The following is a 25,676-nucleotide window of genomic DNA, read 5'->3' on the forward strand; positions in this document are numbered from 1 at the left end:
GGATGTTATCAGGACCTAGAGCATGTTTGGGATGCTCTGAATCATCCCAAACATGCTTAATGGGTGACACGTCCACTGACTACGCTAGCCATGCAAGAGCTGGGATGTTTTCAGCTTCCAGGAATTGTGTACAGATCCTTGCAACATGGTGCCGTGCGCCATCATGCTGCAACATGAGGAGACGGCCGTGGATGAATGGCACAACAGTGAACTTCAGGATCTCATCACAGTACCTCTGTGCATTCAAAATGCCATCAATAAAATGCAACTGTTTGTTGTCCATAACCTGCCCATACAATAACTCTACCACCACCATGGGCCACTCGATTCACAGCGTTGATGTCAGCAAACCACTCACCCACACAACATCTGCCCTGTACAATGAAAACCAGGATTCATCTGTGAAGAGAACATCTCTCCAACGTGCCATACACCATAAAATGTGAGCACACACATGAGCTTCCCTAAGACAGTTCCTGACAGTTTGTGCAGAAATTATTTGGTTATGCAAACTGATTGTTGCAGCAGCTGTCCGGGTGGATGGTCCCAGACGATCTTGGGAGGTGAAGAGGCTGGATGTGGAGGTCCTGAACTGGTGTGGTTACACGTGGTCCATGGTTGTGAGGCTGATTAGATGTATTGCCAAACGCTTTGAAATTTTAAGTAGAGAAATGAACATTCAATTCACGCACAACAGTTCTGGTGGACATTCCTTCCGACAGCATGCCAATTACTCGCTCCCTCAACACTTGCAACATGGTAAGAGTGCACACTAACACAGATTTACACAGATTTGTTAACAATCTGAGAGAAAGAGGCCTATTGTGTACATAGAAAAAGTCTTGGATGTTTGACTTCAGCTCATGAAAAATGGGAGCAAAAAAAAAAGGGCTGCGTTTATATTTTTGTTCAGTGTGGCTCATATTTAAGTCTCCTGCTACAGGAGTGTGGTGCTGTACTCAGCGTTGGGTGCCATCTAGTGGCCTAAAAAAGGACAATCAGACAACAGCACTAATAAAACAGCTTTAATACACTACATTCCTTATCTCACACAACAAATACAACAATACAGGTACAGACTGGGTGCAACACCAAGCATTTATAAATACACATTAACTTTAAATTAAATTATCACACAGTGGCAATAATAAAGTCATAAATAAATAGTGTCAGACAATAAATATGTTCAAGTTAAAAAGATAATAATCTTATTTTAAATCTCACCTGAAGGAATGGCTTTGCATTTCTTTTTACCTGGTCCAGGACCTTAAGAACAGGAGTCAGGGATGACTCCTGTTCTTAAGGTCCTATTAAATAACACTTCATGATAACTTTGGAATCAAAAATAAAAGACAGAGCCAACACAGAACGCCTCTCAAACATGTCACTTGGAAACACATTCACTCATGATTATTGTGACATGGCTTTTAAAAAAAGGCTTTAATTCCATAATAAAAAAAACTATAGAATAAATAAATAAAACCTGATGGCCTGCAGTAAGGGCAGATGCCTAAAGCCAAGCTAAAAGCAGGTAAGCAGGCTTCTCTCTGAGTTATAACTGCATCTTTCACAGATCTCATCCTAGTGTTCATATATTTATATCATTTTAAATATTTTATACATTTCTAAGGTGCAGTTTTGTAGAGTGAGGCATCCACAGAGTTAAATTTGTGCATATGCCCCTTTAACTCTACATAAATTTTTTTTTTTTTTTTTTTAGGAGATACATCATTTTGTGCAATTTTCACTTCAACCACAAGACTATGCAAAACTATTAAGCCTCACCCAATTTATTTATTTTCTGCTTCAAAAGATTACTCCTTTGTCATTTTTCAGGAGAGCTGGTACAACGGTTTTCTACATATCTTAGCAAAGAACCGATTTAAAATGTTACCTTCAGCTACAGAAAGTGCTTAATATATTACAGTTTCATGGGCTTAAAATACTGTTTTTTAGCACACAATTCCAAAAAGCTATTCACCAAAAACATGGCGTACCTAAACACGGCATGTGATGTGTCCCTAAAACCTTTGAGTGTTGGAGAAAAAAAAAATGTAGAAAGCTTTAAATTTATCTCCAGCTGGGAGATTAGGTTTTGTTGGTACATTTACTGTATGTCACATTTCTTTGGGAATGACCTTCCCTGAGCCAAAATACTATTTTGTTCCTGTTAAGTTGTTGTTTATTTATTTTTGTTGACAAGAAGCGACAAATTTTGTCTTTGACACTAGATGCTAGTAGCTAATTTACTAAAGAGAAATTTTTAAATTTGAACCGAAAATGAGAGATAAACCAGCCAATCTCCAAAGAAAATTTTCTTTAAAAGACCTTTAGATAGATCACAAGAAAGTCAGGCTCTTCTGAAGCAAAATTGAAAGAAATTAGAGTGGTTCAACACTTTTGCATAGTACTGCACCCCATCTGACAGTGTGTAAATATCAGCCAGACCTCAGTAGAAAAAACAAAACAAAAACTTGGTTTAAAATTTGTGAGGTCATACCAATACAAGCCCTGGCTATAGATCCAGATGGAGGTCACTGTGGGAAAGAGGATAGTACTGGTCCTCCATGCCAGACTTTGTCTGATGCCTCTGAGCTACGAGTCTCTGGTAGCGAGCCTGCTGCTGGTGATCCGGGTCCACGTTTACCCAGCTGCTGGCCACCCACTTCACTCCTCGCCTGACTGGACAGTCGCCGTGCAGGGAATACTCGTCCAACTCGCCCATCCAACCTGCAGAGGACAAACTACCATCAGACCTGAAATGTTAGCGTGGCGCTGGAGCCACTGGAGGGACAAATGAAGCACGTGGAGAAGAAAAACAAAGCTCCTAAAAGTAAAAAAGCTGAATGCTTCAATGACATTTCAGGTCCACTACAGGGTTTTTGCACACCAGCAAAATTTGCCAACTGACATTTTTATTTTTCAAAAAAAATCTTCCATACTTTACTTTATTTCTCTACATACCAGGTAACTTCCTTTAAATGATTTAATTTTTTTATACATATAAAATGTGATGTTAGAAAATATTAAACAGCCTTTTTAAATTCTTCATTTAATTCTTTTGTACAAGCTTAAATAATATAAAAATCAATTAGCACTTGAACCCTCACCCGTGTAATGAATAAACTATTCTTTTAAACACTTTGACAACATTTGAGAGAAAAAAAAGACGTTTTCCCATTTTTAATTCAGAAGGTAGGGTGTTCATGATTTTAGTGGTAACAATAAAAATAATAATAATTAATTTTCCCTAACATAAAAGTGTTTTCACTCCATCTCACATGAACAAAGGTTCACAGCAGGTGGTGGTAATTCGACATGTTCTACCATGTTTTCTTTCAGTTTACAATCCTCTTTTTCATCTGAAGTCCTGAACAAAAGCTCTTTTGATGTTGGCTGTGATTTCTTTAGAACTGCAGGGGAGAACATTTCCGGATTCGTTGTCCCTGCAGTCTTTGTGAGTGTGGTGAATTCTTACTCATCTTTAGATTCAAAAGACTGAGATGCTTTAATATACTCACAGCACCTACCTGTTGACGTTTAACCGAACCTGTTCTTAGGGTTCCACCGGGTGTTTGCTTACCATTTTGACATTTCATGTTTTTAAATCTCATACTGTTTTTAATCTAGGCACTGATTTTTAGACTTAAGCCTTGCAACACATGGCTGATAACAGATTTTTTTATAACAGAAAAAAACCAAAACAAATAAAAGTACTGTATTATTTAAGTTTGTATATGACATAGAAAAATCCTTGTTTTAAATTCTTTTTACCTCTACCATCAGAGAGATGGTTATACCAGAGGAGAGCTGTCCCAGTGGTGGGCTTTATTCTCAGATTCCCTTTGCCACATGTCTGCTGGGTGTCCGTCAAATCCACTCCGTCCTGGATCAGTGCCTTAAACCGCAAGATAAGCAGCTTGAGACTAAACTGTGCTTTTCATCAAAAGTCTACACTGTTTCAGCACATCACAAAACAACCCTCTTCTAAACAACATCTGCAGTTAACATAAAAATTAAATGCTTGAAATAAACCGAATGATTGCTGTATTCAGTTCATGTATCAGATGATGTGACAATCTTATGTGGACAAAAGAAAGACGCTGAAGTCAATTTGATATAATATTTAGGACACATTCACAACTAATATAACCTCAGAAAATTAGGAGAGTTTTTGAATAGCCTGAAAACACAAAATCATAATGGCCTAACCTAAAAGTAACAAACACTTGGCTTAGTTTTTCTGTATCACATTCAGAAATGATGCTGCCACTGGGTCTCAGATATTTTGATATATACAAGTATTTTTGAATAATTATCTACAAGGTGCCACATCACTGAGACTGTGAAGCAATTTTAAAGCCCAGCTTCCACCATCCCCACCCACACAAAGTGGTACAAAGGTGGTGTTTCACAACTCTGGTCATGTTTTATATGTGTCCCTGCTCCAACACACCTGATGGCTTGTCAGGATGTTCTACAGAAGCCTGTTGATGAGCCTTTTTAAATCAGGAAGTAGGAAAACATCTAAATGTGCTGGGCAGTGTGCTCTGAAGACCAGGGCTTGGAAATACTGGTACAACACTCTCCTCATACCACCTCTGACAAAGCTCACTCGGCGTGATAACACAGCAAAATGAATCATTTCCTTGATGTCAAAAGTTTAAATAAGCCTTTGTGACGAACTAAAAGCTGGCACATACACTGAAACAACTGGTTTATTTTTAATGCTGAAAAGATAATAAATGTGAAAAGTATTCCTTTATCTAAAAGGCTGATTAGTTTTGTATCAAAACAAATAACCAAACAAATGTATTTTATGCACATCTTTTTGTGAATCACCTTTAATAGGAAGAACTATTTTCTTTTTACAAGACTGCTGATGTTTTTTTTCTTCACCACAGGTCATCAAATGATGTCTCTTGCAGCTATAATTTCACAGCCTAAAAAAAGAGCAGGTAGACCGTTTTAAAATAGTACATTATGACAACAACCTCACCTGCTCATCATAGGTCCGATTATCTGCTACAGGGAAGGTAGTTTCACCACCGTCCTCTGCAGAGCTGAGGTAGAATAAGACGGTCAGATACCTGGAATAAAAACAGACAGCAAACGGCAAACACAGATAACAGTAAATGTTTTGTTTAATCCTCAAACAACACATTAACTTCCTAAAACAACACCCATTTTTCTTATACATTTAGATTTAAAAGGAAGAAACTCAAAACTTCTGTCTGATACCTTTTAAAAATTTTCCATCGAGAAATAAAAACAAACTCTTAACACTGAATCACGCATAAAAACTTTACCAAGACCTGAAAATAAATAGAATGTGGAGAGATCTACTTTACATTTATGATTCATACCTGCAAGAGACCTCTGTGAGAGCTGACGTGTTCCCTGCCAGTCGTGTGTGTGCGCAGGTGGTCTCTGGGAGGGAGGAGCTGCTGTCATAGTGAGAGCTGCTGAAATCTCGGGGCTCGTAACGATTCACCTGCAGTGGTTCGCTCAGCTCAACCAGTGAAGAGGGCAGACGTGTCAGACCCATAACTCTAAATACAAGACAAGACACAGATAGTTCCCTTTTAATATCAGACGTACGAGTTACTAAGAAGAACACAACATGGCATGTGTAGGTAGTGACCTTTTCCTGAGTGTTTGCAGCACGTGGTGAGATCCTGGGCCTTGATAAAGCCACGTATGCCTGCTTCTCTGTTTGAAGTGGGTATGCAGCTTCCCGCTTCGCTGTTGTTGTGGTTGATGAGACACGTCATAAACCTGCCTAAAGTCCCCCAGTGTCAGCATCCCTGCCACACAGAAAAGTAGAAAAACTGTTATTAATTTCAGTCATCCCGTGTTGTGACTCCAATTTAGTGGAATGCAGTCTTAAGTGTACAACACTTTAGCTTGTTTCCCCCCCTCCCCCAGTTGTTTTCCTCTTTGTTAAATCATTTGCTGCTACTTTCAGATGAAATTGTCTGGCCCCCATCAGTACCCCAGGGACACTGCGCCCCAGCCGCAACAATACCTCTGGGGTGCCACATTAGAAGTGGCTGGGGGGAGGGGGCTGGGTTAACCAAAGGGGGGGGGAAGGATGGAGTCCGGGTGGGGAAATTAAAGGAAAAAAGGGGGTGAACAAAAAACGTTTTAATGAGATAGGACACAGCCCATCCGGATGTGCAGAACGCCTGGCACAATGGTATCAGGTCAACGTTGTGCCACCCTCACTTCCTGCCTTACCGCTCACAGACACTCGCACGCAATCACAGACAATTTACTGTACGAGCACTAACACATGCTGTAAACAATAACTACTCTGACAGATGTATTTGGTACATACCGGTGCATATGGAAGTAGCTTACAAGCACAACAATCAGATGAGGACTAATTTCAACCTTAAAAAATTGTACTGGAGTCACTGAATGCAGCTGGACTAAAAAGGACCGAAGTTGTTTGTTTTGTTTTGCATTGTTTATTAGAGCTCCTTCAAGATTGTAAATTTTGTTTCTTATCAGTTCCAAATGTACAGACACACATGACCTGCGGGAGCACAGACCTGTCAAACAGGCTTCCAGACCAGTCAGGATTTGCCGTAAGCTGTCTGGGCTCAACCAAGTCCCATCTCGAGAACGTGAATGACTCAAAATCTGGAAGAAACGTAATAATTATTTTGACGTTTTCCTAAAAAGACAACATTTTAAATTTTATGAAACTGTGCTCTTCTTTTGGCTACATGCGATGTAAATGATCTGCGTTTCTCTGCTGTCACCTCTTGTTTCTGAAGGAACCCATCTTGGTTCAGGTCTAACAGGCTAAAGACCTCTTCTGTGCTGAAAGAAAGTAGTGGCTGGTTTGATTCCTGTCCCTGGCTGGGTGTTAACGGCTGGCTGTTCATCAGACCCTTGAGCTGAGCCAGCTGCACCACCACCCGGCACTCCTCTTCTGACAGAAAACCAGGGATCTCTGTCAGGAAACAAGAACAAAGGCAACTTGTTAAAATCATTACATGTTTGGCAACAGTAGAAAAAAAAAAGCAGGATTTACTCCATATCCAGCTTTTGCATCAGAATGGAGACATAAATTAAATCAAGATGAAAGTGAGGATCAAGGATAAAGATTAACAAGATCAATTTGGAAATAGGCAAGGCTAATCATGTGGAGTGTGGGCAGATTCAGTGTTTGCAGATTATGTGTTGTTCATAACGTCTCTCATCAGAAAGGTTAGTGTGTGAGACATAACCACGAGGTAACAACAAAGACACCATATGATATAAAGCAAATACGCCAAAAACATTTGTTTTTAGTTGCTTAAAGATACCAGAAATCAATAATGGGCAATCTGCGACTTATATTCAGTTTAGAAACAACTAAGATTTCTGCAGACACCACAGTCAAACAGAGCACATCTGCACTGTTATTTGACTGAGCAGCTTTAAATGGGTTAGAAAGATCTCTGTCAACATTGACTTGAACAGTCTGAAGATTAAACTGACTGTTTCGAGTAAATAACACAACTAACAATTAGGGGCTAAAGAACAGGAACTCCTAAAAGAACGTGTAGATAAACTGTGTATCCTAATGAGTATCAGCTTTTCCTCTCTGTTATTAGATGTAAAGTCCCCTGTGGTACTGCCTGTCCCAAAGGTAGTTTTAATCAGCATCAACACGAGACTGCAGGCTTTAGGAAACCAGTAATTGCTGATATCAATTACAACAACAGATTAAACTATTTAGAGCTGAAAATGCTCCTTCTGGTTTGTACATACCAAATACCCTGAGTCAAAACTATTTGTCATGCTTTTTTGTTTCTGATAGTTGGAGCTTTTTTTTAAAGAGATTAACATGAAAAAAATACAAAGAACTGTTCCATCAATTCTCCATATTGCTGCTGAAATCCACCCAGTCTCTCAGTATTTCCCCCTACAATAAAAGACTTCCGGCAGGTTGGCTACTGGCACAGTAGAGGCATTGTTTGTTACCCGTGTCTTTTACACTGTAGCCTTGATTAATCCCCATTGTCCAGTCAAGCCTCATTAATCTGGATAACTGATATGAATGAAGAGGGACTGAGCCTTCCTCTTCTCCCTCCCACCGCTATTGGGCTTTCTCCCCCGGAAAGGAAGTGACCTGCTTGTCAGAACAGGAATCAGGCCATGGCTACACAGCAGGACAGCACAATGTTTTTTTTATTTTTTATGTGTGCCTTCTGCACATGTTCACACACGTACGCTTGCCTGTGCAGAGTTCACTTTTTGTCCACTTCTCTTGCGGATGTATTGGTCAACAAAGACCTCAGCCTGCAGGCAGGTAAGTGTCTCTTTACTATGACAGTAAAAAGTTATCATTAAAACACACTAAGGGTTGAATCAAAAAGATGTGAAAAACAACGTCAGAGCAGAATAAGCAGGCCATCAGAAAAAGTGGGACTCAGAGGGATACGATCCAGCACCCTCCTCAGTTCAAGCACCCAATAAAAAATGTCAAAAGCCAAAAACTTTAAAATGGTATTTAATTTATTTTAACAATTTCTTTAGCTCCGTCAAATTATCTCACATCCACTAAAAGTGAATGAGCATCTCTTTTAGTACCCCACCCCTTCTCTCTGTACTCCACACCTCCTCTTACCCCCTTCCTATGAAAGTCTGTTTACCGCCCACTATAAATACACCTATTCTGCCATCCTCTCCTCCACTTTTACAAAGAGATCATCATTAGTTTAGGATTACTTCTATTAACCAAGCTCAGTTTCAGGACGACCCCATCTTAGTGTTTTAGAACTAGAATGTCCTCACGTTCAGTTACTCTGCTATTTCTCCTTCTGCTTGCGGGGCCTAGCGCTACATTAGCCAGTCCTGGTAGAGGTAGGACGGGGCTGGAGGGCCACATAAGGACAGAGGGTAGGGTTCGATCTGGACTCAAGAACAAGGGTGGAGACAAGGCAAGTCCTGACAGCAGAAGAGAAACTCAAATCGGAGATACTCGTGCGTTTCCACCTGGAGTTACAGCAGAAGAAGACGGTGAAGCGTGGAGGGAAGTGGGTACCTCGTCTAACTTCAGGTCCACGTTTTCATTCAGCGATGGTCGACAATGGGAACCCCGCATCTCTTCTCGCTGTGTGCCCATCCCGTTGGGCATGGCCTTGTGTCAAAACATAGGCTACGACACCATGAGGATGCCAAACCTGCTGGGCCACGAGTCTTCGGCCGAAGCTGTGCAACAGAGCACCAGCTGGTTGCCACTACTTGCCAGAGAGTGTCATCCTGACGCCCGAATATTCCTCTGCTCCCTATTTGCACCCATCTGCCTTGACCGGTATGTTTACAAAGTCAAACCATTTAATTATACTGGTTTTTTTTTGTTTTTTGTTTTTACAAACTGTGGCTTTCACAACCAAGCAGGGACAGAAAAAGTTTAGTTTTTTAAATACAAAGCAAAATTTCAAACTGTTAGATTATTTGTTATGTTAAATAGGGGTGGGGTCTTCAGAAGAAAACACCTTTTGACACTAAATTGGTGCTAGTTTCATTAAAAAGGCTCTGGTTTCACACAGAGAATGCAGATTATCACAGAACCACCAGTTTTCCTTTTGTTGCATCAGCACCAATTAGTTGGGGAAATAAACAAAACAAAACCATCAAGATCACAATGATGTATTTTTCCGCCAATCTGTACTTATTTAAGTACTTTAATCTCATCATTGCTGGTATATTTCTCTTTGTGAATTTTTTTTTTGACAGGTTTATTTCACCCTGCAGAAGTTTGTGTGAATCTGTGCGGGACAGCTGTGCACCAATCATGAGTTGCTACGGCTATCCCTGGCCTGAAATCCTCCGGTGTGACCAGTATCCAGCAGATCATCTTGTGTGCATCTCCTCCGTCACCAACATCACAGTTCACCCAGGGGTACGCAGAGGTGAGAATCTACAGACCTATAATTAAGCCGAGTTCATTAAATCGGTCAGTTAATTAGCGGTGTAACTCTTTCAGTGCCTCAGGCAAGCTGCCGGGACTGTGAGCTGGAGGAGGGCTCTTCCTCAAAGGACACACTGGAGACCTTTTGTAGGAGTGATTTTGGTGAGTATAAGCTAACTCCACCGCACACCTACTTTTGTTTGTACTAACTAAAATTAGCTGGTCAATAAACAGACCTTACTAAAAGCTTTTGTTTATCTGCTGTCTTTCCAGTAGTGAAACTGCGTCTGATAAGGCTCAAATACAGTCCCGTAAGTCTTTCTCAGTTCTCGCTAGCCACTAAACTGGACGTTCTAAAGTATGGGCCCCTGTTCGGGGCGCAGGTTCGTTCCCGCATTGAGCTGTGGCTGGAGAGGGACGCGACCTGTGTACAGAACATGATCCGACGACATCCACGGGGCGGCACCTTCCTGGTGACGGGCACGGTGCACGGGGAGCACCTGGTGGTCAACAAGGCTTACGCTTGGCAAAGACGAGACAAGAACCTAATGGCGGCTGCACGCAAATGGAAAACTCACAGATGCAGGAACTAATGGGGCTGTTGTTTTAGTCAATTCCAACTCAACTGGGAGACAAACTATGGTTAGGAAGTAGCTTTTAGAAGTTTGCCATAAACCTATAACTGTAAATACTACTGGTTCTTTTTATTTTAATGATTTAAAAGAGCAAATTATGAAGAACATATTAGGGTTGCAAAAAACACATCAGCTGTCAACAAATGGTCACATGGAAGTGAAGCTAAAGATAACAAAAATGTTAATAAATGTACATACTGTAATTTTATACTTTGACTCAATATTGTTTGTGTACACATTTGTTTGCAGCAATGCTTTATCTTTTTTTCATAAAGTGAACATGCAAATTATGTTTCTAAAAGGCTCTTATAGATTTCACTTATTCTAACCTCGTTTTAAATTTAGAAGACAAATGAATAACATATTCAAAGTTCACTTTCAGATAAAATTTAAAGGTTAACATCAAGATCATCTCTGAAACCTAAAAGTTGGGTTGGGCATAGCTTTGCTCATAAAGATTCAAGAAAAAACTTGTATTATTAACCACAATGACTGAATAAGTGATTAGTTCAATTACCCTCTCCATATTCTTTTGAACTCCATTGCTGCTTTTTTGTGAAATTTATTTTTTTTTCCCTTTAAAACAAATCCTGAAGTGTGTGTTGCTGGTTTCTGAGACAACCCTTCTCTACTCCTGAATGTCTTTATATATAACTCTGGTACTTTTAATGAACAATGCTCTCTCACCTCCTTGTGAAATTTGAACTTTGCAGAGCGGGACTGCATCTGTTTTTCCCCCTGTCTAAAATATTTACACACCAGGTGGTAAGACTGCATCGTTCTACAACCTGAGCTCTTTGTTTATAACACCTGTGTAGTAGCTAATGTGGTTTATTTCTGTGCTGAACACAACTCACACAGACCAGTCATAAACATAAAATGCCTCAGTATCTACATAGTTTTGAGATCAGAATATCATCCTTCAATTATAGTCCTGTATTCACTCAACACAGCTTAGAAGCACATATTTCAGCATGCTTACCAAACAGCAAAGGTTTCAGGCTGAGTGTCTTCATCTCATGTGTTCTCTCTGGGACAATGGACACCTGTTGAATGTGTCCAACCTGCAGGAGTACAGAAAGCAGTATAAATATATGCTGGCCTTGAGCCTGTTTAGTAATGAACTGGTAGTTTTGCATCATTTTTTAGCTTTGATCTGACTGAATATTTTTATGCTTGTGTGCCATGTTGGATTGCTTAATTTCCATGTCATTTCGACTGTAATGTGGTTTGGGCTTGGACAGTGTGTATGTGTGAGAGTGTGTGCCTTTCTCTTACCCGTATCCCCTCAATGCGATGTAGACTGAAACTCTGGCTGTAGTCCTCCTCGTCGTGCAGCTTTCCTGCCGATGGAGGAGCAGGTTGGGGCAAACGACTTCTGCTGTCACGGACTGGAGCAGAGGCATCCCCGTCCGCACTCACTAAATCCCCGGGGCCGTTGTTGTAGTGCACGTACAGCAGCAGGGCGATGACATTCAGGATGTACACATGGAAGAAGACCATGACCACAACGAAATAGGCCCGTGAGCACACGTTGCTTCTCTGGATGTGCATCCGAGTGGACCGAAAAGGAGCATTGTAACGGGATGATATTAAATTTTTGCTCAGGATGGATTCCTCTTCCTCCTGCTCTAAGAATTCCTCCTGAATTTCTTCCATTTTCTGCACTACACAATTATAAGCCAATCTGAAAGACAATAAGAGTCAATTAGGTTTATTTCCGTCAACGTTAGTTGGTGGAGCTACATTAGCAAACCTTAGCTGTCAAGCTAACTAAAGCAAACCCCACTGCAAACCTCTGGCTATTTCGGGAAAAAGCGATGCTGACGTCTCAGCTTAAAGAAACGGTGCAGCTTCGAGCAAATAAAAAATGTGCCTCTTGTCGTTTTTATTAATAGATACAAGTGCCATCGTTAGTAAAGTTAATCCTTGTTAGCTAACTGTCTGATATGCTGCCCCTGACAACCTGCCTAACAACAGGACAGAGTAGAGGCTGCGCACCATCCTCAGCCCTGCTTGCAAAGCGGCTAGCCGAGTGGGCGGAGTTTGCCGTTCATTTCCAGCGGTGTATGAACTGAATGCCCCGTCATCAGTTCTAGCCGAGTACCATCCCGGCTGATTAAAAAGGAACGCACCCTTTAACTAACCTATCAAAAGCCGTCGTTCATGTGCTGCTCTAAATTGTTAGCGCCCTCTACCGATCGGCGTCCGAACAACAACAACAATGACAAGCATATTCTTGCAAATATTTTTTAACTTAATTTTAGCCTTAAAAAAAAAAAAGAATTGCTAACTGTGCTTCTACATACTTAGGTTACTTATTTAATACAAACTGGCAAAGAAACTCAGAGAAGCAATGTTCATTAAATAACAGCTCAGAAATCAGGGACCAGTCAATTTTATTATTAGTTTAAAATGTTAAAAATCGCCACACATTGTTCTGTCACGGTCAGGTACAAGACCCGTACGGAAAATAAGTGGAAAAGGTGGCCAAAGTAAAAATAAATAAATAGATAAACAGAGGTTGAAAAACTTTATTTTTTATTTTCAAACTATATCATATGAACTACTTTGTAATCTATTTCTTGTCCACCAGTGTTTTTCTTTTGCTTTTACAGCCTTCTTCATTTTGATTGTACTTCCTCCAAGTTTTAAAAAATGGCTGCCTTAAAGAGTTTTACAGTTTGCCGGCCTCGCAGCTCTCTTGTCCATTTTCCTGTCAGACAGCCTTAAAAAACAGCTTGTTGGGGTCAGCAGGGACTTGTGTGTGTATTTGTTTTAGACATAATAAGTTCAAATATATTAACTAATGTGTTTTTTTTACCCTATGATCTCTTTTAATTTGTGATAATGGCAGGCATAAAAAAAGAAAATGGTTTTCACTTTGGTGTCTTTGTTTTTGTTTATGTTGTCATATCAGAATGAGGAAATGGCATCCCTGCCTAGAACCACCACAGATACAGGTTTTGGGACTTTGACAGGTTTGTCTTCCTGCCAACAGGTTTTTAAAAACACAACAGAGAGTCCACGGATGAGAAAAAAAAACATTACCAGATGAACAGTGGGTATATAAATGAAAACTGAGAGGGTTTATTGCAGTTTTAGGGGTCCTAGAATTGGGGAGGCTAAACAAAAGGTTCATTGCTTCTTCTGTTTTTACTCTTCTCTTTCACATTATTTTTTTTATCTGGTTTCATCAATATTTTGTAATATTTTAAACTGCCTCTTAATTTTCCAATTTTGTGCCATTTAACAGTCCCCCACCTAATAAGTTTAATATAAAAAGTAATTCTGGCATCTAAGTGAAATCACCTTCAGTTCCTTAAATCCGCCACACGGTGGAGACAAAGGACAGAGATGAGCTGCTTCTTCAACTCTGCTGCGTCATGATTCCCCTTATCGTTTCGAGTTACCTGACAGCATATTAAGTACTTTTCTCATTTTACTTTGCTTTTTTTTGCAATAAAAATATGTCCATATTGTGTCCAAAGCTTCAAACAGAGTGTAACTACCTGATTAGTTTTAAGCTTTTTACACTGATCATTTTGGCCAATAATGACGCAGGGATCGCTTTTTAAATTATGTCATTATTTTTAATGTAGCCACCATATATTTGTCTCTCACAACAAATGTAAAAGTGTTGGATCCCATTACCTAATAGTGAGAATGCTGATTCAGCATTCAAATTAAAGTTTTTTTTGTACATTTTTTTACGATCTGAGTACTTCTGCATAGTTTGTAGTAATTATAGCCATTCGTGTATCAAAACGTTCAGCCCATTCAGGAGATGGGTGTTTTTTTTTGTAACTTTTATATTTAAAAAAAATATTTACCCTTAATTGCAAATATCCCCCCCCCCCAGAAAAACACTGAGATTAATTTGAGTTTTTATGTAGAGTTTTGCTGCTTTTAGCTAGTGTTTTAGTACTTTCAGCTTTAACCAGCTTGTTCGGTCAATTTCGCAGAAAATGTAATTTCTCTAGTTTCCACATTTTCTTAAATAGAATTGTTAACGGAGTTCGGATAATCGGGGCTGTTATTACCCGGTCACGGTGCCTCCAGGAATTTTTATTATTTCAAATCTGACCTCACTTTTTACACAGAGCGTGAAGGTGGGGGGTCTGACGCACACTCCCCCCTCCCTCACGCACGCACGCACACGCGCACCCCCTTGCGGTGTTTTCCGGGATCACGCCTCTGCTTCCACCCGGGATCCACGCAGCAGCAGCAGCAGCGGCGGACACAGATATGGCTGATCATCACCGGACGGGACGGCGCTGCTCGTGAGCGACAGTTGACCCAAAATAATGGTTCACTCCGGGCTGACAGCGCGCTCCGTCGGGCGACGGGACACGGCGACGCGTCGGGCGACCCTGGGATAAGAATCATCCGACAGGGGGCAACGGGCAACACCGTGCTCGCACACGGGGAAGTAGTTGGAGGAACTTGTCGCAGTGGCTTCATCCCACCGGATTAGCAACCAGCAGAGGAACAATAGTCTCCTGCGGCAGGCTCACCAGCAGGTCGGTGCGCTTCTCCTCGCCCTCCGCGCTGCGCTCGGAATCTACCTTTAGCGACGTCGCAGGTGTCGCCTAATGTTCGAGCCGCCCGAAACGGAACGATTCGAGCGGCGCAGCGCGGCTCGAGCGTGGGGCGATCTTTGCGGCACGAGCGCGGCTCCGGTGATTCCTCTCACGTGAATCATTCCAGGGGCGGTCTCGGACTTTCTGAACCGCTCGGGTCGCAGAGTGTAACTTTTTATGTTTGTTTGTTTATTTGTTTGTTTTTTGTGCCCCTGCCTGACTCTCCTCCTCCCGGATGTGTGCGTCAGGAAAACACGGGGGGAGAGAGAGAGAGGGGAGCTGACCGAAAGCTCCAAAGGCCCCGGGAAGGTGGAGCGATATCCCGGAGGGGAGTTTGGAGAATGGAGGGAGGAGGGGGCACGGGGGGGCTGGGGGCGCAGCGGTCCACTTTTCACGTCTCTAGCGCGCGGGGAGGATCATTTAGCGCTAAATTATTTATGCGCGCCTCGCTGCGGGGTGCCCGGCTCGGATATGATGCGCGTGATGCGTCAAAACCATCATTAAACGTGAACAGCGTATCTTCTTGGACCTGAACTACAACTTCCTTTTCAAATCCTTAAAGGCCCAGATTGGTTTAATGGCAACTGTATTTAAAAAAAAAACAAAAATGGTTTTGTGTTCTTGTGTCTGTTAGCAAAATATCACCTGAAACACTGGACGAATTTTGATGAAACTCGATGAAAGCGGTTGTTATTTGTACACCTACAGCTGAATAACTTTGGAGTCAAGATGGCTGCCACAGCCAGATGACCTTAAAAAAAACCCCAACAACACAAAATGGCTACAGTTCAGTCAGTTCTGCAGATGTTGAGCTAACTTTTGGCGTGGTAGTAGCTGAGACGAATCCCAAACACACATCCTGAGGGCTAACAGGTCGCGCAAGATTGTTTGTTTAAAATTTTGCTGTGAACTATTTGGGGTCCACTCTGTCTGCCTGTTCGCGAAATATCTCGTGAGCCATTGCGCAGATTTTAAAGAAACTATCAGGAAACCATCACTGGATGTACCTCTACAACTGATTAAGTTTTGGAGCCAACCCCAGTTCAAGATGGCCGGTACAGCCGCCTGACCTTGGAAAACATAAGAACGACTTTAATTCAGTCAGTTCTACAGATACTGAGCCAGAAGTTGTCGTAGTGGTAGCTGAGGGTCGCTCACTGCACAAGATCTTTGTGTGAAACTTTTGGCACTGACCTTTGGAGTCCACCTTGTTTGTCTGTTAGCAAAATATCTCATGAACCACTGGGCAGATTTTAATGAAACTTTCAGAAGGTAATCACTGAAGATGCATTTGCAACTGATCAACCTTTGGAGTCAGTCCAGTTCAAGATGGCCACCACAGCTAAAATCTGACTCGGTAGTAGCTGAGAGTCGTTCTTAACACATACGTGAAATCTTGCTTTATCATATGAGGTTGCCTTTAATGTATTTTTTTCCCCCAATGTTTGATCAAAATGGCTACAACTCCATCATTCTTCAGTCTGAAGTTCAGGTCTGAAAGATGGCGGGCAATATACGCTTTTTTTAATGAGGGTTTTACAAGACCGTTTTAGTTGCCTAAATGGCCCAGAGTTTTTTCTGCAGTGAGAAGCAGGAATCAATAAATGAACCATGTCTGATTTTTTTTTTTAATTAATTAATTTCTTACTTCAGAGAAGTATCTCACTGGTCAGTTCTGGGATAGTAAAAAGCCTCCTTAACCGCAGGAGGCTTCTGTAATTTCTGTCATAGAGAAACGAGAGGCACCTTCGTGAATGATGAGTGCAAACACAGAGGATTTTCCTCAAGACCCAAGAGACCAGATCAAAACAAGCTAGATTAGTTTGTGGAAGAAACCGTCTGAGAATGGAAGACTGAAACCAAAATGAATCCGTATCAAGATCCAGAGCACGTCTTCTGTCAAACGTGGTGGCGGTGCGACGGTACGATACGGTACGATACGTAAACCTGCAAGTAGAGCCAGTTTGAGAACTGCCTTTGTGTGTCTGTTAGCAAAATATCTCATGAACCAGTGAATGGACTAATAATAAAACTCTCAGGAAGTAATCATTGCGTGCGCAACTACAGCTGATTTAATGTTTGAAGTCACACCGATTTAAGATGGCTGCCAAAACTAACCGACCCTAGAAAAGTAAAAAAATGGCTCAGTCAGTTTTACAGATATTGAGGGAGCCGTGGGAGTGGTAGTAGCAGAACGTCATCCCCATCACATATTTGAGTGCTTGCAGATCAGGCAAGACTTTTGTCTAAAACTTAAGCATTTAAGGCGGCAGACGGTGCACATTCCTTCAAGGAATGCTGGTTTTATTTGAAGACATTACAGCTGATGGAAGTATCGTATGATTTGTTTTGGCCGGTTGTTCTTTCCTCTCTTTCCATTACTTCTCCTCCTGGACGTTTACATCTCGACGGAGGCGACGCAGAGGAGAAGTCACCGGGTTTGTTCAGAGAAGACTGGACTGTTGCTGGGATTATCCGGTTACGTGTGCATTTGTGTGTGGGATTCTGAAGTTGGGTTGATTGTGCGCATTACTCATGCATCCCCAGGCTGCTGCTGCTGCTGGGCGAAAAAGCAGTGCTCGGAGTGCCTCCTCTCCTCCGCTCTGCCACATTGCATGTGTGTGCAGGCATGCGTGTGATTCGTGTGTTGGTGAACTGCAGGAAAATGCAGGTTTGGAGGGAGGGGAGGGAGAAAAAAAAAGGAAAGAGGAGAAAGAAAGGTGAAGGATTGGAGGTTTTAGGAGGGAAAAACAAATTCAAGCATGATTGAAAAATGTGAAAAACATCCTTGAAAACAAATGGTGCAAGGACATTAGTTCATCTGTAATGTCACTGGATCTTTTGAGTGTATGGGTGTGTGTGTGTGTGTGTGTGTGACCTCAGGTCCACTCATTGTTTTCTTTTCAAAAGAGATATAATTAGGGGAGGAATCCCTCTGCCCGACCGGCAGAACTGCATGATTCAGTGCTCAGTGGAGACCTACAAACTGGAGGGGTGAAGTTTTGAAAGCTGAGGTGAGCGTTTTTGATTGTGTGCGTGTGTGTGTGTGTGTGTGTGTGTGTTTTCTGAGTACGTGTGTTCAAGGCGAGATATGAGTTGTGAATTTTCATCTCTCCCCGTCTCTCTCTCTTTTTTGTTCCCATTCCCTTCACCTCAGAGACAGAATCTGTGGTTCTGGCCTGGGCCTGTAACCTAGCAACCCAAATGGTGTGTGTGTGTGTGTGTGTGTGTGTCTTGCATAAATCAGACTTCGCTCCTCCTCCTCCTCCTCGGTCTTCCTCAGGAGCGTGTGAGTTCACCTCACCTACCAAACTCCTGTACGACCTCTGTGCAGCTGCTCGGCACATGCATGTGGAAACACATTCTCACAGGCTGCTCGAAGAAACGCATGAATGACTTTGGAAAACAAGAAGAGGTTCTTATTCTTTTACTGCTTTGTGTCACTCGCCCTTTGACCTTTGCTCCTCTGTGTTTGCTTTCATCACACAGCTCCTGTTTTGACTCTCGTGAATAATAAGCCGCGCTGTCTTACAGCGAGTAACATGCCTGCCCAGCACTTGAGTTAGTCGGAGAGTGAAAGTAGCCCCCGTCATCTGTTTTGTCCTGCTGGTTCACTCAGACACACAAACCGGAATGACCACTGTCAGCGGTATTTAAGGTTTGTGGCCACCATCTTGCTAGGTGCTACACGTATCACTGTGCACTGTTAACATGTCAAAGCCACACATTCTTATCGTCTTGTTCGTGCTGTAAGCTGTGTCACCAGTCCAAACACGCATAGAAACAGCCTTATTATAATTAAAGAAACAGATATCTTGAATGATGTGAAAAGAGGAGAAAGTAGTGTTCTGTAATGAGCCTCCCACCAAGCCCGGTCAAGCAAAATGCATTACCACTGCCCTGATAAAATTACCTGCTGTAATCATTCTGACCAGACCAGTACATTAGTGCACTTTAAGTAATTGCACTTTACATGAATACTTAGTTTAACCAGAGCTCTGCTGCCATTGTTTGTAGGTAATTTTGTTTCGACTAGTGGCTTAAACTTCTACAATGTAATCATTGTCCTCATAATTCTGGAAATATTGAGGCATTATATAACATGCACTTCAGCACTTAGACAAGGATGATGTAGTTTTTGTCTAGTCCATACCCTAATTCACTATTTAGCATAGAGAATTTACCCATAAAATCTATAGGTTTAATAGACTAATGGCTATTTTAGAGAAAAAAAAAAGTCTCATCCGATCCACCAAACTTGTCCTACTCCATCGTCCAGCTGCATCCGGCAGGACTAAATATCTTTCATTATTGCTGAAACCTTCTGTAAAGCTGGTTGTCACAGATACACATACGTGTAACTCAGCTGTTAAAGAATAAACTCAGCAACAAAATGCTGCTCAAGTAAAAACATTTGGATGTTTTGTTTTGTGCAGCCAGTCAGCAGCTAAAAGATTTAATCTTTGCACAAAAATGTTAAAAGCTTATTCTTATTGACATTGCATAAAGAACTATCTTAATAAGTAAACGCAGAACTGCTTAGGTAAAAAAAAGTGTTTTTCATAAATATTTGGATTGATTGTAAACTGTTTGCTCCTTATTCCAGCTGTCAAATGCAGACCATAATAGTAAAACCAACACTCAGAATCTCTGCTAAATATTTATGCAAATTAATGTTGTAACCTGAAGGTTTTATTTTTCTTCTTTTGCCCACTGAGATTGAGTTTCCCAATCCTGTTGGTGCCAGATCAGCACAGATAAAGGCTGTGAAATTAGGTATTATTGTGTGACCGTGTGTGTGTGTGTGTGTGTGTGCATGCTTAGATATGAGCCTGAGTGTGTTCTGATGATAACATGGCTCTCTATTAACGGAGTAATAGGATGAGCATCACCAGCTGTTTTTCATAATGCGACTCATTTATTTCTGATGGTTTTTGAATGACAGATCCAAGTTTGCGCGAATGTGTTTCTTAATGGGAGTTTTGGAGAATATGCAGATGAGGCAGGAGGGAACGGATGATACGACATAAATGAGGATTGCTCTCGAGCCCCCTTACGTCTAGGTATTAAGTCTCACGATATTGCATCAGACCATGCGTAACGGTTTTTTTTTTTTCAAGATTTGACCAAAATGGCTACAGCTCCATTACTACTCAACATAAGATGATCTAAATCTCTGGTATGAAAGGCTGCAGGCAATATGCATTCTTTTAAGGAATGCTAGGCTAATATGTCTCAGAAAAAAACATCTGAAGACCCTTATCTGAGCTGGAAGACGTAATGTCAGCAATATATCCTCTGTTAAGCACATGTTGTGGCAGAGGAAAGCCAGTTGTCCCGAGCGAGGATGTTTGAATTCCCTCCAAGCACTGCTTGACTCTAACAGGCCTGAAAGACTGAGAGCCTGAAAGGATGAATGGCTTTTGTTGAAGCCTCCAAGGATAGACTCAAAGTGAAGGGCAGTGGGTGCAGAGAGAGAGAGAGAGTGTGTGTGTGTGTGTGCGCGCATTTTGGCTCCAGCATTCTTTTGGGTTAGATAGACAGAGCAGGAAGTGGACGGGAAACAGAAATAGTCTGCCATGATTGCCTCTACCTTCAGGCCATGATGCAGAGTGGAGAGGAATATGACAAAATGGCATCTAGGCACAAAAATACATGCGTGCAAAGACAAACATACTCTGCGTGTGTTTGATGACCTGATGTTAAATGTCTGCATTCTAAAAAGTCCTCGAGATGCCAAGCACAGACTGCTAAATGGTCTGTTTAGTGTGCAACATTTAAATGGAAAAACAACACGCCCCCGTGCTTTGAACGGCAGGCGATCATGTGTCTTTGTGTGCCTGTTAGCAAAATATCTCACAAACCAGAGGAAGGGATTTTGGTAAATCCATTAACTTTTAGTCAGCCTTACTCAAGATGGCTGTCTCAGTGATCTGACCTCAAAAAAACACAAAAATGGCTACAAGTCAGTCAGTTTTACAGACATTGAGCTAAGATTTGGTTTGTTGGTGTTTGGGAATGGTCTCAAACCCAATCTGAGCTCTAATAAATTGTGCAAGATCTTTGTTAAAAATGTTGCTGTTAATTATTTGGAGTCAACTCTCTCTGTTAGCAAAATATGTCATTAACCACAGACAGATTTTAATGAAACTTTCAGGCGGTATTCATTAGATGTACATCTACAACCGATTAACCTTTGGAGTCAACCCCATTCAAGATAGTCACCACAGCTAATCAGCTCTAGCAAACACGAAGTTGGCTATAACTCAGTTACAGATATTGAGCTAAACTTTGATGTGGAAGTAGCCCGGAGTCATCCCTATCACACACTCTGAAAGCTGACAGATCTTTCTTCAAAACAAAAGGTACATGCATTCCTTTAAGGATTGCTAGTTTCTTTTTAGGGATGGGAGGCTTTGTTGCATATTTGTTTATCCCACATGGACATTTGCAGAGAGTAGAGTCAGAAAGAACCAACTAATATTGTAGCATTTACTATATTTTGCTTTGAAATCTTTCAGACTGTCATTTTTGAATCAGTGTGGCCCATTGAGGAAACAGCCCGTGTCAACGGGTGCCAGTCACAGCTTTTCTGCGAAAGCTGTTCGTCTCTAAAACTCTCAGAGGAGCCGCTCACTCAGCCATATTACATGTTCATTTTTTTTTTTTTAGTAAATTTTTGTTTGTTGTTCTACTTCTCTGTCACTCTCTGTACTCCTCTGGGTTTGCCCGTCTCTCATTCTTTGTCTTTTTATTCTGCCATGTTTGCATGGATAACAATGAGGACACACGCTGCGTGAGCAAACACAATCATCGGGAACCCAAAGAACTTTACAAAAAAACGCAGAGGCTGCACTGCAGTAGTTTCACTGTACACATCGGAGGTTGACAAGGTGGTGTGGATCTAGCTGTTGATGGTTATAATGATGAAAAATGGCTGTGATTATGGTGTTTGAGCTGCTTTTGATGATAATCACGATGTTTCTCTCTCTCTCTCTCTCTCTCTCTCTATCTGTCTCTCTGTCATTAGGCCAGTGGGCCCCGGTGGTGCAGCTCAGAAAATGGACAGGATGAAGATCATCAAGCGGAGGCTGTCCATGTCTCTACGCAGCGCTCGGCCCGTCGATGACTCTCTGTCTGAACTGGCAGAACAGATCGCTTTGGATGAGCCCTCCACAGCCAGGGACAACGGTGAGACATGTGCACCACTCTCGCACATACAGCATATACAAACACCTCAGCAAACACCATCGCTCTGGCACACAGAACGTGTGAAGGGAGCTATTTTGCAGCTCTTGTTTTAGTAAAATGTGTGTCTAATGTAATAGAATAACTACATTCTTATCAGTGCAATGGCATGCTAAGGCTTGCACAGTTGTAATTTTTTAGGTGCATTTTATGAAACAGTGTTTGATGCTTTCGACCTATTTCATCATAAACATTTTGACTTGAGATAGTCGAACAAACACATGTGCATTAATGAGGGCTGCAGTCCACTAGTAGGAAGTTCTGATTTACATTTTGTGCAGAAGGACCAGTAACCCTGGTTAATACAACTGTGCTTGTTCTCAATCTTCAGAACAAAAGTGTCTGCCATCAAATTTGTTCATTCTGAAGTTAAAAAAAGAAGTATTATTCAAACGTATCGGTTCTAAAAAGACGCAAGCACTTAGCCAACTTTTACTAAAGCTACAAGCTATCATTAGCATGTTAGGGTTGTTTTTGAAAACACTCATAACTGGTTGAGTTTGACAAGATCCATTAAAGTTTTCCCAAGAATAAGCAAGCATGGAGTCCACTAAGCAGCTGCAAAGTACGCTTAATAAATTTTAAAAGCCTAACATCCCTTGAAGGAATGCATATTGCCCACTTCCTTTTATGGCAAAAGGAAGATCATCTTTTGTTGGGAAATGATGGAGTTGTTGCTGTTTTTGCCAAACCTTGAAAATAACATGCAATCTAATGCAATATTTCGAGGTCTCTCAGGAGGTGTTTGTGCTCAGAGCGTGTATTGGAGATCACTCTCAGCTACTGCCATAATCAAAGTTCAGCTCAGTGTCTGTACATTTGACTGAGCTATGGCCATTCTTGTCTTTTGTCTTGGTGGATTAGCTGTGGTGGTCGTTTCGACTCCGAACCTTAATCAGTTGTAATTAAGAGAATCGAGTTACAAGGAGTGAGAAAGTCAATTTAATGAGAAAAAAATAAAATAAAATGAAAAACTTTTAGGGAAAACTACTTTAGTAGACTGAAGAATGCACTAATAAGATAAGATTTTCTTGGAAAAGTAATTAGAAATAAACCTCTTTTTACACTCACCACCAAATAAAACATCAAATGTTTCCAAAAACACGCCCAAGCAAGACTGGTAAATTTTAGAAACAAGTTCTGTAGTCTCATGTAGATAAAATAGAGTTTGTTGTCTACGTAGGATGTTTGGAGCAAAACAGGTTCAGAATTTAAAGGAAACCAACACATTTCCAACTATTAAGCATGGTGGTGAATTAATAATGCTTTGGGCTTCTTGTTACACTCAGTGTTTCAGAATTAAAAAAATATTATTAGAGGGACAAAGATGACGTCAGCGAAGTTTGAAGGAAGAAGATGGAACAGTGTTGCTTTTTTTCAGCAGTACATTCTTATACCTCTTTGTCTTTTAACTTAAACATCAACAAAAATAGAGCTTTTAAAAGAGCTGTAGGTGGGCTAAAGATTTCAAAGAACTTGAAGCCCCTTTCTTTAAAGAATTTGTAAAAATCCCTAAAACAAGATTTCCAACTGTTTGTGATGCCAAACATAACAATTCCTGGGTTTTAAATCTCCTAAAGTATTGCTACCTAAAATAAATTGTCATCTTTAATTTGATGCCATCACAAACTTTGATAAGTTCAGACTGTAACATTCTACTGTTTTCTGCTTAAATTAAAAGGGTAGTATATTACGGCCTTGTGAAAAAGATTAATTTTGTCTGCTCCGTCACTATTCTGGGAGTCATTCAGTGCAAATGTGATTATTTCATTCCATAGCAAGGCATTAATCAGCGTGATGCTTTGTTTACAAGTCTGAACGTAAAAGAACGATGGTGTTTTAAAAAGGATTAAAGATTAAATCATTTCCCATTGTTGCATTAAGCTTAATTTGAAAATTACAGCAGCAAATATTTGGCTTCTACTTTGCATTAGCTTGCCTCCTGGTGCTCAGAGATGGTGCATTTACCACAAGTAGCACAAACATTATATGTAGGTGTGTTAAGAAATCTGTGTGAATAATCTGTGTGTATCGCATGCTGTCATGGTGTGCAGAGATGCAAGCTCACTGACATGAAGTTCCACCTGTGTTTTTCATCCATCACAATTAACTTTATTGTTTTTTGTTTGTTTGTTTGTGTATTTAGTGGCTGAAAAGACTGAAAAGCAGAATAGGCTTGGAACGTCTGTGAATTTCTTGATTTCATAAGCGCTGTTCTGTGTTTTCACATAACAAATGGAATGTTTCTGCTTCGAGTGAGGAGATCCTCTTCTGTTTTAGAAACTCTGGTTGCCATCTGCTGGGATCGGCCAGGATTACAGGTCCACCTTTGTATTTGAAATGATGCCTAAATTTGGAGTGTTAGAGCTCGCATTTGCCTCAGCAGATTCTGTCTCGGAGGAAAAAAAAACCAAACAACAATACAGAAACATCTCATTGTCCAAATATAGCCTCGTTGTGTTGTGCTGCTTTGCTGTTTTTTTTTTAAATACAATGTTTACACATTGCTGCTTTTCCAGCTTGAGGGCTGCAACATCCATACCTCTACCTGATTAGTTTTACTCACTGCCATGCCTCTCCCCTCCCTTCTATGTTTACACCCCCCCCCCCACACACACACACACTCACACTCTTTGGTCTTTAATAGCTCAGGCTGTGTCCGTTCATCAGCCTGAGAGTGGAAGAGAGCGGAGGAAGTGATGTCGAGGATGAGGAGAGGGCCATTAAACTTTAAGAGCTGCTCTACATCACCCTTTTCCTTTTGCCCTTTTTGCTTTGCTGTGTCACCTCCCCACACACGTGCAAACATAAATACACGCGTTCTCACCTCCAGACGCTGCAAAAACAGCAGTGAGAAAAATAATTACGATATGATTCACTCTGATAATACATGTTTACTTATGGTGCTGTCGTTCAAAAGGGTTTATTTAAGGGATGTTCTGGTTTTTAAACACCATGGAGGAGGTGTTTATGATGTCCATCTGTTTTTTTGGGGGGCTGATCCTTCTCACTCTTGTTGCCTGTTTTCTTCAGCATCTCTGCCAGTTTTCTGTGTGCACGTCTTCCTTTACTGCCAGTTTCTGTCAACAGTCCTCTCTGCTTGTGACTCAGCTTATTTTTCATTGTGCATGCCTTGTATTTGATTGCAGTTTCCTTCGTTGTGTGCCACTGCTGTTTCTTTCTTTAACATGAATACTGATCACCTCTCTGCCTTTCAACTACTACATACTGTACTGTTCTTTCTTGTTCTGCATTTGGTTTGACTGTACGTTTGGTCTCAGTGTGACTTTATGTCAT

At 41.1% G+C, this 25,676-nt stretch overlaps 3 protein-coding genes across 7 annotated transcripts in view; 2 read left to right on the forward strand and 1 right to left on the reverse strand.

The window, feature by feature from the left end:
• Window positions 1-1,010: 1,010 nt before the first annotated feature.
• On the reverse strand, window positions 1,011-12,527 carry LOC108235172 (transmembrane prolyl 4-hydroxylase-like). Its single transcript, XM_017414998.3, has 9 exons — window positions 11,827-12,527; window positions 11,531-11,612; window positions 6,771-6,964; window positions 6,558-6,648; window positions 5,645-5,807; window positions 5,367-5,552; window positions 5,000-5,090; window positions 3,775-3,898; window positions 1,011-2,730 (listed from the first exon to the last, which is right to left on the reverse strand). Exons 1-9 carry the CDS (start codon window positions 12,205-12,207, stop codon window positions 2,516-2,518), a joined length of 1,527 nt encoding a protein of 508 aa, XP_017270487.1. The 5' UTR covers window positions 12,208-12,527; the 3' UTR covers window positions 1,011-2,515.
• LOC108235173 (secreted frizzled-related protein 2) lies at window positions 8,784-10,771 on the forward strand. The gene is made up of 4 exons (XM_017414999.3): window positions 8,784-9,313; window positions 9,739-9,914; window positions 9,989-10,075; window positions 10,187-10,771. The coding sequence occupies exons 1-4, from the start codon at window positions 8,784-8,786 to the stop codon at window positions 10,504-10,506; spliced, it is 1,113 nt and encodes a 370-aa protein (XP_017270488.1). The 3' UTR covers window positions 10,507-10,771.
• Window positions 12,528-14,747: 2,220 nt separating the features above from the next.
• LOC108235233 (cyclin-dependent kinase 17) overlaps window positions 14,748-25,676 on the forward strand; it is a 40,321-nt gene continuing 29,392 nt past the window's right edge. For 4 of the 5 annotated variants that reach the window (XM_017415099.3, XM_017415094.3, XM_017415096.3 and 1 more), the window contains exons 1-2: window positions 14,748-15,071; window positions 22,162-22,322. In XM_017415099.3, coding sequence (XP_017270588.1) covers window positions 22,193-22,322 — 130 coding nt within the window. In that variant the 5' untranslated portion in view covers window positions 14,748-15,071; window positions 22,162-22,192. Of the gene's footprint in view, window positions 15,072-21,339; window positions 22,025-22,161; window positions 22,323-25,676 lie in introns of those variants that run through there. The other variant, XM_017415093.3, reaches the window with a different exon arrangement.

Source organism: Kryptolebias marmoratus, linkage group LG8 (genome assembly GCF_001649575.2).
Source record: "Kryptolebias marmoratus isolate JLee-2015 linkage group LG8, ASM164957v2, whole genome shotgun sequence".
In the NCBI taxonomy this organism is placed as follows: domain Eukaryota; kingdom Metazoa; phylum Chordata; class Actinopteri; order Cyprinodontiformes; family Rivulidae; genus Kryptolebias; species Kryptolebias marmoratus.